Here is a 12,039-nt window from a genome sequence, read left to right on the forward strand (position 1 = left end):
CCGGGGGGGGGGGGGGAGTACGGGACTCTCCCCAACGGGCACCGACTCTCCCCCCGGGCGGGGTACGGGACTCTCCCCAACGGGCACCGACTCTCCCCCCGGGGGGGGGGGGGGGGTACGGGACTCTCCCCAACGGGCACCGACTCTCCCCCTGGGCGGGGTACGGGACTCTCCCCAACGGGCACCGACTCTCCCCCCGGGGCGGGGGTACGGGACTCTCCCCAACGGGCACCGACTCTCCTCCCGGGCGGGGTACGGGACTCTCCCCAATGGGCACCGACTCTCCCCCCAGGCGGGGTACGGGACTCTCCCCAACGGGCACCGACTCTCCCCCCGGGCGGGGTACGGGACTCTCCCCAATGGGCACCGACTCTCCCCCTGGGCGGGGTACGGGACTCTCCCCAACGGGCACCGACTCTCCCCCCGGGGCGGGGGTACGGGACTCTCCCCAACGGGCACCGACTCTCCTCCCGGGCGGGGTACGGGACTCTCCCCAATGGGCACCGACTCTCCCCCCAGGCGGGGTACGGGACTCTCCCCAACGGGCACCGACTCTCCCCCCGGGCGGGGTACGGGACTCTCCCCAATGGGCACCGACTCTCCCCCCAGGCGGGGTACGGGACTCTCCCCAACGGGCACCGACTCTCCCCCCGGGCGGGGTACGGGACTCTCCCCAACGGGCCCCGACTCTCCCCCCGGGGCGGGGGTACGGGACTCTCCCCAACGGGCACCGACTCTCCCCCCAGGCGGGGTACGGGACTCTCCCCAACGGGCACCGACTCTCCCCGAGGGGGTACGGGACCCCCTGCCCGAGCACCGTCCCTCCCCAGGGCTGTTCGAGTCCCCCCCACAGGCACTGACTCACCCCGGGGGGTACGGGACTCTCCCCAATGGGCACCGACTCTCCCCGGGGGGTACGGGACTCTCCCCAACGGGCACCGACTCTCCCCAGGGGGGTACGGGACTCTCCCCAATGGGCACCGACTCTCCCCCCGGGCGGGGTACGGGACGCTCCCCAATGGGCACCGACTCTCCCCGGGGGGTACGGGACTCCTCCCCAACGGGCACGACTCTCCCCGGGGGGGTACGGGACTCTCCCCAACGGGCACCGACTCTCCCCAAGGGGGTACGGGACTCTCCCCAATGAGCACTGACTCTCCCCCGGGGGGTATGGGACTCTCTTCAACGGGAACCGACTCTCCCCGGGGCGGGGGTTCGAGTCCCCTCCACAGGCACTGACTCTCCCCGGGACGGGGGTACGGGACCCCCCAAGGGCACCGACTCTCCCCAAGGGGGTACGGGACCCCCTGCACGGGCACCGTCCCTCCCCAAGGGGGTACGGGACCCCCCAAGGGCACCGACTCTCCCTGAGCGGGGTACGGGACTCTCCCCAACGGGCACCGACTCTCCCCGGGGGGGTACGGGACTCTCCCCAATGGGCACCGACTCTCCCCCGGGGGGTACGGGACCTCACCACGGGCACCGACTCTCCCCCGGGGGGTACGGGACCTCACCACGGGCACCGACTCTCCCCCGGGGGGTACGGGACCTCACCACGGGCACCGACTCTCCCCAAGGGGGTACGGGACCCCCTGCCCGAGCACCGTCCCTCCCCAGGGGGGTTCGAGTCCCTCCCATGGGCAGTGAGTCTCCCCGGGGGGTACAGGTCCCCCCCGTGGGCACCGAATCTCCCCGGGGGTCACGGGACACTCCCCCAGGGCACCGACTCTCCCAAGGGGGTGTACTGGGGAACTAATGTTTTATCTTTGGTGATTGGAGGCAATGAAGTGAAGTTCTTCTCATAATGAGCTCTCTCTTTCACCCTCTATCTCTCCCTCCCTCTGTCTCCGCCCCTCTCCCTGTCTCCGCCCCTCTCCCTGTCTCCGCCCCTCTCCCTGTCTCCGCCCCTCTCCCTGTCTCCGCCCCTCTCCCTGTCTCCGCCCCTCTCCCTGTCTCCGCCCCTCTCCCTGTCTCCGCCCCTCTCCCTGTCTCCGCCCCTCTCCCTGTCTCCGCCCCTCTCCCTGTCTCCGCCCCTCTCCCTGTCTCCGCCCCTCTCCCTGTCTCCGCCCCTCTCCCTGTCTCCGCCCCTCTCCCTGTCTCCGCCCCTCTCCCTGTCTCCGCCCCTCTCCCTGTCTCCGCCCCTCTCCCTGTCTCCGCCCCTCTCCCTGTCTCCGCCCCTCTCCCTGTCTCCGCCCCTCTCCCTGTCTCCGCCCCTCTCCCTGTCTCCGCCCCTCTCCCTGTCTCCGCCCCTCTCCCTGTCTCCGCCCCTCTCCCTGTCTCCGCCCCTCTCCCTGTCTCCGCCCCTCTCCCTGTCTCCGCCCCTCTCCCTGTCTCCGCCCCTCTCCCTGTCTCCGCCCCTCTCCCTGTCTCCGCCCCTCTCCCTGTCTCCGCCCCTCTCCCTGTCTCCGCCCCTCTCCCTGTCTCCGCCCCTCTCCCTGTCTCCGCCCCTCTCCCTGTCTCCGCCCCTCTCCCTGTCTCCGCCCCTCTCCCTGTCTCCGCCCCTCTCCCTGTCTCCGCCCCTCTCCCTGTCTCCGCCCCTCTCCCTGTCTCCGCCCCTCTCCCTGTCTCCGCCCCTCTCCCTGTCTCCGCCCCTCTCCCTGTCTCCGCCCCTCTCCCTGTCTCCGCCCCTCTCCCTGTCTCCGCCCCTCTCCCTGTCTCCGCCCCTCTCCCTGTCTCCGCCCCTCTCCCTGTCTCCGCCCCTCTCCCTGTCTCCGCCCCTCTCCCTGTCTCCGCCCCTCTCCCTGTCTCCGCCCCTCTCCCTGTCTCCGCCCCTCTCCCTGTCTCCGCCCCTCTCCCTGTCTCCGCCCCTCTCCCTGTCTCCGCCCCTCTCCCTGTCTCCGCCCCTCTCCCTGTCTCCGCCCCTCTCCCTGTCTCCGCCCCTCTCCCTGTCTCCGCCCCTCTCCCTGTCTCCGCCCCTCTCCCTGTCTCCGCCCCTCTCCCTGTCTCCGCCCCTCTCCCTGTCTCCGCCCCTCTCCCTGTCTCCGCCCCTCTCCCTGTCTCCGCCCCTCTCCCTGTCTCCGCCCCTCTCCCTGTCTCCGCCCCTCTCCCTGTCTCCGCCCCTCTCCCTGTCTCCGCCCCTCTCCCTGTCTCCGCCCCTCTCCCTGTCTCCGCCCCTCTCCCTGTCTCCGCCCCTCTCCCTGTCTCCGCCCCTCTCCCTGTCTCCGCCCCTCTCCCTGTCTCCGCCCCTCTCCCTGTCTCCGCCCCTCTCCCTGTCTCCGCCCCTCTCCCTGTCTCCGCCCCTCTCCCTGTCTCCGCCCCTCTCCCTGTCTCCGCCCCTCTCCCTGTCTCCGCCCCTCTCCCTGTCTCCGCCCCTCTCCCTGTCTCCGCCCCTCTCCCTGTCTCCGCCCCTCTCCCTGTCTCCGCCCCTCTCCCTGTCTCCGCCCCTCTCCCTGTCTCCGCCCCTCTCCCTGTCTCCGCCCCTCTCCCTGTCTCCGCCCCTCTCCCTGTCTCCGCCCCTCTCCCTGTCTCCGCCCCTCTCCCTGTCTCCGCCCCTCTCCCTGTCTCCGCCCCTCTCCCTGTCTCCGCCCCTCTCCCTGTCTCCGCCCCTCTCCCTGTCTCCGCCCCTCTCCCTGTCTCCGCCCCTCTCCCCGTCTCCGCCCCTCTCCCTGTCTCCGCCCCTCTCCCCGTCTCCGCCCCTCTCCCTGTCTCCGCCCCTCTCCCCGTCTCCGCCCCTCTCCCCGTCTCCGCCCCTCTCCCCGTCTCCGCCCCTCTCCCCGTCTCCGCCCCTCTCCCCGTCTCCGCCCCTCTCCCCGTCTCCGCCCCTCTCCCCGTCTCCGCCCCTCTCCCCGTCTCCGCCCCTCTCCCCGTCTCCGCCCCTCTCCCCGTCTCCGCCCCTCTCCCCGTCTCCGCCCCTCTCCCCGTCTCCGCCCCTCTCCCCGTCTCCGCCCCTCTCCCCGTCTCCGCCCCTCTCCCCGTCTCCGCCCCTCTCCCCGTCTCCGCCCCTCTCCCCGTCTCCGCCCCTCTCCCCGTCTCCGCCCCTCTCCCCGTCTCCGCCCCTCTCCCCGTCTCCGCCCCTCTCCCCGTCTCCGCCCCTCTCCCCGTCTCCGCCCCTCTCCCCGTCTCCGCCCCTCTCCCCGTCTCCGCCCCTCTCCCCGTCTCCGCCCCTCTCCCCGTCTCCGCCCCTCTCCCCGTCTCCGCCCCTCTCCCCGTCTCCGCCCCTCTCCCCGTCTCCGCCCCTCTCCCCGTCTCCGCCCCTCTCCCCGTCTCCGCCCCTCTCCCCGTCTCCGCCCCTCTCCCCGTCTCCGCCCCTCTCCCCGTCTCCGCCCCTCTCCCCGTCTCCGCCCCTCTCCCCGTCTCCGCCCCTCTCCCCGTCTCCGCCCCTCTCCCCGTCTCCGCCCCTCTCCCCGTCTCCGCCCCTCTCCCCGTCTCCGCCCCTCTCCCCGTCTCCGCCCCTCTCCCCGTCTCCGCCCCTCTCCCCGTCTCCGCCCCTCTCCCCGTCTCCGCCCCTCTCCCCGTCTCCGCCCCTCTCCCCGTCTCCGCCCCTCTCCCCGTCTCCGCCCCTCTCCCCGTCTCCGCCCCTCTCCCCGTCTCCGCCCCTCTCCCCGTCTCCGCCCCTCTCCCCGTCTCCGCCCCTCTCCCCGTCTCCGCCCCTCTCCCCGTCTCCGCCCCTCTCCCCGTCTCCGCCCCTCTCCCCGTCTCCGCCCCTCTCCCCGTCTCCGCCCCTCTCCCCGTCTCCGCCCCTCTCCCCGTCTCCGCCCCTCTCCCCGTCTCCGCCCCTCTCCCCGTCTCCGCCCCTCTCCCCGTCTCCGCCCCTCTCCCCGTCTCCGCCCCTCTCCCCGTCTCCGCCCCTCTCCCCGTCTCCGCCCCTCTCCCCGTCTCCGCCCCTCTCCCCGTCTCCGCCCCTCTCCCCGTCTCCGCCCCTCTCCCCGTCTCCGCCCCTCTCCCCGTCTCCGCCCCTCTCCCCGTCTCCGCCCCTCTCCCCGTCTCCGCCCCTCTCCCCGTCTCCGCCCCTCTCCCCGTCTCCGCCCCTCTCCCCGTCTCCGCCCCTCTCCCCGTCTCCGCCCCTCTCCCCGTCTCCGCCCCTCTCCCCGTCTCCGCCCCTCTCCCCGTCTCCGCCCCTCTCCCCGTCTCCGCCCCTCTCCCCGTCTCCGCCCCTCTCCCCGTCTCCGCCCCTCTCCCCGTCTCCGCCCCTCTCCCCGTCTCCGCCCCTCTCCCCGTCTCCGCCCCTCTCCCCGTCTCCGCCCCTCTCCCCGTCTCCGCCCCTCTCCCCGTCTCCGCCCCTCTCCCCGTCTCCGCCCCTCTCCCCGTCTCCGCCCCTCTCCCCGTCTCCGCCCCTCTCCCCGTCTCCGCCCCTCTCCCCGTCTCCGCCCCTCTCCCCGTCTCCGCCCCTCTCCCCGTCTCCGCCCCTCTCCCCGTCTCCGCCCCTCTCCCCGTCTCCGCCCCTCTCCCCGTCTCCGCCCCTCTCCCCGTCTCCGCCCCTCTCCCCGTCTCCGCCCCTCTCCCCGTCTCCGCCCCTCTCCCCGTCTCCGCCCCTCTCCCCGTCTCCGCCCCTCTCCCCGTCTCCGCCCCTCTCCCCGTCTCCGCCCCTCTCCCCGTCTCCGCCCCTCTCCCCGTCTCCGCCCCTCTCCCCGTCTCCGCCCCTCTCCCCGTCTCCGCCCCTCTCCCCGTCTCCGCCCCTCTCCCCGTCTCCGCCCCTCTCCCCGTCTCCGCCCCTCTCCCCGTCTCCGCCCCTCTCCCCGTCTCCGCCCCTCTCCCCGTCTCCGCCCCTCTCCCCGTCTCCGCCCCTCTCCCCGTCTCCGCCCCTCTCCCCGTCTCCGCCCCTCTCCCCGTCTCCGCCCCTCTCCCCGTCTCCGCCCCTCTCCCCGTCTCCGCCCCTCTCCCCGTCTCCGCCCCTCTCCCCGTCTCCGCCCCTCTCCCCGTCTCCGCCCCTCTCCCCGTCTCCGCCCCTCTCCCCGTCTCCGCCCCTCTCCCCGTCTCCGCCCCTCTCCCCGTCTCCGCCCCTCTCCCCGTCTCCGCCCCTCTCCCCGTCTCCGCCCCTCTCCCCGTCTCCGCCCCTCTCCCCGTCTCCGCCCCTCTCCCCGCCTCCGCCCCTTCTCCCCGCCTCCGCCCCTTCTCCCCGCCTCCGCCCCTTCTCCCCGCCTCCGCCCCTTCTCCCCGCCTCCCCCCCCCTCTCCCCGCCTCCCCGCCCCTCTCCCCGCCTCCGCCCCTCACAGGCCGGGGGACGGTTGTTACTGGAACGCTGGAGCGGGGAGTTATTAAGAAGGGCGATGATTGTGAGTTTATCGGACACAACAAGAACTTGCGATCTGTTGTCACAGGTAATCTGAGTTATTATTGTGACGTGTACTGGGAGACAGTGAAAAGTATTGTTCCTTGCGCGGGGTGCGTGGGGGGGTCCTTAATTATGCCGGCTGCTTTTCCCCCGAGGCAGCGGGAAGTGTAGACAGAGTCAATGGATGGGAGGCTGGTGATGGGATTGGGCTACATTCACGACCCCTTTTGTAGTTCCTTGCGGTCTTGGGCAGAGCAGGAGCCCCAGACCAAGCTGTGATACAACCAGAAAGGATGCTTTCTATGGGGCATCTGTAAAAGTTGGTGAGAGTCGGAGCTGACATGACAAATTTCCTTAGTCTCCTGAGAAAGTAGAGGCGTTGGTGGGACTTTCTTAACTATAGTGTCGGCGTGGGGGGGACCAGGACAGGTTGTTGGTGATCTGGACACCTAAAAACTTGAAGTTAATCGGTTCAAACCTCTCTTCTCACTGTCCCAGATGTAGTTACGTGGACAGCTAAATGATTTTATTGTTGACTGCAATGACTATTGTCGCGACAACAGCATAACAGCAAGATCTCATGAGCAGCATTGCAGCAAAGATTAATATCTGACAGTGCGGCACTCCCTCAGCACTGACCCTCCCACAGTGCGGCGCTCCCTCAGCACCGACCCTCCCACAGTGCGGCGCTCCCTCAGCACTGACCCTCCCACAGTGCGGCGCTCCCTCAGCACTGACCCTCCCACAGTGCGGCGCTCCCTCAGCACTGACCCTCCCACAGTGCGGCGCTCCCTCAGCACTGACCCTCCCACAGTGCGGCGCTCCCTCAGCACCGACCCTCCCACAGTGCGGCGCTCCCTCAGGACCGACCCTCCCACAGTGCGGCGCTCCCTCAGCACCGACCCTCCCACAGTGCGGCGCTCCCTCAGCACTGACCCTCCCACAGTGCGGCGCTCCCTCAGCACTGACGCTCACACAGTGCGGCGCTCCCTCAGCACTGACGCTCACACAGTGCGGCGCTCCCTCAGCACCGACCCTCCCACAGTGCGGCGCTCCCTCAGCACTGACGCTCACACAGTGCGGCGCTCCCTCAGCACCGACCCTCCCACAGTGCGGCGCTCCCTCAGCACCGACCCTCCCACAGTGCGGCGCTCCCTCAGCACCGACCCTCCCACAGTGCGGCGCTCCCTCAGCACTGACGCTCACACAGTGCGGCGCTCCCTCAGCACCGACCCTCCCACAGTGCGGCGCTCCCTCAGCACCGACCCTCCCACAGTGCGGCGCTCCCTCAGCACCGACCCTCCCACAGTGCGGCGCTCCCTCAGCACCGACCCTCCCACAGTGCGGCGCTCCCTCAGCACCGACCCTCCCACAGTGCGGCGCTCCCTCAGCACCGACCCTCCCACAGTGCGGCGCTCCCTCAGCACCGACCCTCCCACAGCACGGCGCTCCCTCAGCACCGACCCTCCCACAGCGCGGCGCTCCCTCAGCACCGACCCTCCCACAGTGCGGCGCTCCCTCAGCACTGACCCTCCCACAGTGCGGCGCTCCCTCAGCACTGACCCTCCCACAGTGCGGCGCTCCCTCAGCACTGACCCTCCCACAGTGCGGCGCTCCCTCAGCACTGACCCTCCCACAGTGCGGCGCTCCCTCAGCACCGACCCTCCCACAGTGCGGCGCTCCCTCAGCACCGACCCTCCCACAGTGCGGCGCCCCCTCAGCACCGACCCTCCCACAGTGCGGCGCTCCCTCAGCACTGACCCTCCCACAGTGCGGCGCTCCCTCAGCACTGACCCTCCCACAGTGCGGCGCTCCATTGTCCCACCGGAGGAGTTGGATCCGGATTAATCTTTCTGTCTGGCAGGGATCGAGATGTTCCACCAGAACCTGGATCGGGCAGAGGCCGGGGACAACCTCGGGGCGCTGGTCCGGGGTCTGAAGCGGGAGGATGTGCGCCGTGGGATGATTCTCTGTAAACCTGGATCCATTCAACCCCATCAGAAGGTGGAAGCTCAGGTACTCTCTCTCACTTGTGCGGTCGTTAACTGTCCTCGATTCCCCCTCCCCTCGATTCCCCCTCCCCTCGATTCCCCCTCCCCTCGATTCCCCCTCCCCTCGATTCCCCCTCCCCTCGATTCCCCCTCCCCTCGATTCCCCCTCCCCTCGATTCCCCCTCCCCTCGATTCCCCCTCCCCTCGATTCCCCCTCCCCTCGATTCCCCCTCCCCTCGATTCCCCCTCCCCTCGATTCCCCCTCCCCTCGATTCCCCCTCCCCTCGATTCCCCCTCCCCTCGATTCCCCCTCCCCTCGATTCCCCCTCCCCTCGATTCCCCCTCCCCTCGATTCCCCCTCCCCTCGATTCCCCCTCCCCTCGATTCCCCCTCCCCTCGATTCCCCCTCCCCTCGATTCCCCCTCCCCTCGATTCCCCCTCCCCTCGATTCCCCCTCCCCTCGATTCCCCCTCCCCTCGATTCCCCCTCCCCTCGATTCCCCCTCCCCTCGATTCCCCCTCCCCTCGATTCCCCCTCCCCTCGATTCCCCCTCCCCTCGATTCCCCCTCCCCTCGATTCCCCCTCCCCTCGATTCCCCCTCCCCTCGATTCCCCCTCCCCTCGATTCCCCCTCCCCTCGATTCCCCCTCCCCTCGATTCCCCCTCCCCTCGATTCCCCCTCCCCTCGATTCCCCCTCCCCTCGATTCCCCCTCCCCTCGATTCCCCCTCCCCTCGATTCCCCCTCCCCTCGATTCCCCCTCCCCTCGATTCCCCCTCCCCTCGATTCCCCCTCCCCTCGATTCCCCCTCCCCTCGATTCCCCCTCCCCTCGATTCCCCCTCCCCTCGATTCCCCCTCCCCTCGATTCCCCCTCCCCTCGATTCCCCCTCCCCTCGATTCCCCCTCCCCTCGATTCCCCCTCCCCTCGATTCCCCCTCCCCTCGATTCCCCCTCCCCTCGATTCCCCCTCCCCTCGATTCCCCCTCCCCTCGATTCCCCCTCCCCTCGATTCCCCCTCCCCTCGATTCCCCCTCCCCTCGATTCCCCCTCCCCTCGATTCCCCCTCCCCTCGATTCCCCCTCCCCTCGATTCCCCCTCCCCTCGATTCCCCCTCCCCTCGATTCCCCCTCCCCTCGATTCCCCCTCCCCTCGATTCCCCCTCCCCTCGATTCCCCCTCCCCTCGATTCCCCCTCCCCTCGATTCCCCCTCCCCTCGATTCCCCCTCCCCTCGATTCCCCCTCCCCTCGATTCCCCCTCCCCTCGATTCCCCCTCCCCTCGATTCCCCCTCCCCTCGATTCCCCCTCCCCTCGATTCCCCCTCCCCTCGATTCCCCCTCCCCTCGATTCCCCCTCCCCTCGATTCCCCCTCCCCTCGATTCCCCCTCCCCTCGATTCCCCCTCCCCTCGATTCCCCCTCCCCTCGATTCCCCCTCCCCTCGATTCCCCCTCCCCTCGATTCCCCCTCCCCTCGATTCCCCCTCCCCTCGATTCCCCCTCCCCTCGATTCCCCCTCCCCTCGATTCCCCCTCCCCTCGATTCCCCCTCCCCTCGATTCCCCCTCCCCTCGATTCCCCCTCCCCTCGATTCCCCCTCCCCTCGATTCCCCCTCCCCTCGATTCCCCCTCCCCTCGATTCCCCCTCCCCTCGATTCCCCCTCCCCTCGATTCCCCCTCCCCTCGATTCCCCCTCCCCTCGATTCCCCCTCCCCATATCCCCTCGATTCCCCCTCCCCCCGCACTCTCCCCGTATCCCCTCGATTCCCCCTCCCCCCGCACTCTCCCCGTATCCCCTCGATTCCCCCTCCCCCCGCACTAACCCCGTATCCCCTCGATTCCCCCTCCCTCCCCCCGCACTCTCCCCGTATCCCCTCGATTCCATCTCCTCTGCACTCTCCCCGTATCCCCTCGATTCCCCCTCCCTCCCCCCCACACACTCCCCGTATCCCCTCCATTCCCCCTCCCTCCCCCCACACTCTCCCCGTATCCCCTCGATTCCCCCTCCCTCCCCCCGCACTCTCCCCGTATCCCCTCGATTCCCCTCCCTCCCCCCCCCCGCACTCTCCCCGTATCCCCTCGATTCCCCCTCCCTCCGCCCCCCGCACTCTCCCCGTATCCCCTCGATTCCCCCTCCCCCTCAGTCTCCGACAATCTCTCGATCTCCGTCTGGAACCTACTCAGCGACTGAGCGCCCACAGCTCTCTGGGGGGGTGAGAATTCCAAAGATTCACAACCCTCCGAGCGAAGACATTTCTCCCCATCTCAGTCCCCAAAATGTCCGACCCCCTTATCCTGAGACTGTGACCCTGCTCGTTACGCCCTCCACCCGGTGTTCCAGATTCTCCAGCCCCGGGAGGAGGGGAGCGAGGGGGGGGGGTGTGCGGAACAGCCTCTCAGCATCGACCCTGTCCAAGCCCCTTCAGAATCTTCTACCTCTCGATGGGACCGCCTCTCGTTCTGCTAAACCCCGGGGAATATCGAGCCAGTCTCCTCCACGGGGACAATCCCTCTCCACCCCGGGAACCAGTCGAGTGAACCCTCCTCGCTCTCTCTGCCTCTGGGGCTGAGCTGTGTCCTTTCTCTGCCCTGCAGGTGTATGTGTTGAGCAAAGAGGAGGGCGGACGCCACAAACCCTTCGTCACCAACTTCATGCCGGTGATGTTCTCTCTAACCTGGGACATGGCCTGTCGCGTGGTTCTGCCCCAGGGCAAGGTAAGAGTCAGCGGCAGGGAGAGTGTCTGATCGCGCCGGCTTGTGGTGATACGTGCGTGCACTCCCGGACGCCTGCTCTCGCACTTTTTCCTGCGCTCACTTGCTCGCTCGAGCGCATGCGCGCATACATACAGTTGTTGGCACACGCACGCTTGCGCCTGGGGCTGTCGCCGGTCGGTCCGTCGCCCGGGGGCCCCTGGGGCCCGCAAGCGCACTCATCCGCCCCGGTGTCACTCATTTCCCCCCCCCCCCCCCCCCCCCAGCGCCCCTCCCTCCCCTTCCCAATCTTCCTCGCTGTAACCCTGTTGGTCTTCTCTCTCTACACTGCAGGAGCTGGTGATGCCCGGGGAGGACACCCCTCTGACCCTCACCCTGCGACAGCCCATGGTGCTGGAAAAGGGGCAGCGCTTCACCCTCCGAGACGGCAACCGCACCATCGGCACCGGCCTGGTCACCGGCGTACTCCCCGGCAGCCCCGAAGACAACGTCAACTGGGGTTGAACCCGGACGCTCGCTCTCGCACGCACGCACGCATCCCGCTGGAGAACCCCCTCACCATCTCCCCTCTGTCGCCTGCTGGCCACCCAATCCCTGGCGGCAGGGCTGGGACTCGGTGGGAGGGGGGGGGGGGCCATTGGGTGATGTGGGTTGTTTTTGGACAGAGTTTCCCCCCACTTCCTCCGCCCCCACAGTCCGCTGTTCTCACCCCGCGTCACTGCTCCTGTGCAGACCCCTCGTGGAGTTTAATTTAAAACCATTCTTGTTGTTATTTTTTAAATAAAATTCCGAGAAAACTGGAAAAACGGTCTTCCGTCTCGATCGGGAGGGGGTTACAACGGACAAAGAACAATACAGCACAGGAACAGGCCCTTCGGCCCCTCCAAGCCCGCGCCGCTCCCTGGTCCAAACTAGACCATTCTTTTGTATCCCTCCATTCCCACTCCGTTCATGTGGCTATCTAGATAAGTCTTAAACGTTCCCAGTGTGTCCGCCTCCACCACCTTGCCCGGCAGCGCATTCCAGGCCCCCACCACCCTCTGTGTAAAATACGTCCTTCTGATATCCGTGTTAAACCTCCCCCACCCCTCACCTTGAACCTATGACCCCTCGTGAACGTCACCACCGACCT

General features: G+C 69.4%; 1 protein-coding gene across 1 annotated transcript in view; it reads left to right on the forward strand.

Annotated features, from left to right (window-relative positions):
- tufm (Tu translation elongation factor, mitochondrial) overlaps nt 1-11,716 on the forward strand; it is a 28,993-nt gene extending 17,277 nt beyond the window's left edge. Inside the window, exons 7-10 of the mRNA XM_078208127.1 lie at nt 6,153-6,257; nt 8,076-8,227; nt 10,791-10,910; nt 11,241-11,716. Coding sequence (XP_078064253.1) covers nt 6,153-6,257; nt 8,076-8,227; nt 10,791-10,910; nt 11,241-11,411 — 548 coding nt within the window. The 3' untranslated portion in view covers nt 11,412-11,716. The remainder of the gene's footprint in view (nt 1-6,152; nt 6,258-8,075; nt 8,228-10,790; nt 10,911-11,240) is intronic.
- Nucleotides 11,717-12,039: the final 323 nt, after the last annotated feature.

The sequence above is a fragment of the Mustelus asterias genome, unplaced genomic scaffold (genome assembly GCF_964213995.1).
Source record: "Mustelus asterias unplaced genomic scaffold, sMusAst1.hap1.1 HAP1_SCAFFOLD_3206, whole genome shotgun sequence".
NCBI lineage: Eukaryota > Metazoa > Chordata > Chondrichthyes > Carcharhiniformes > Triakidae > Mustelus > Mustelus asterias.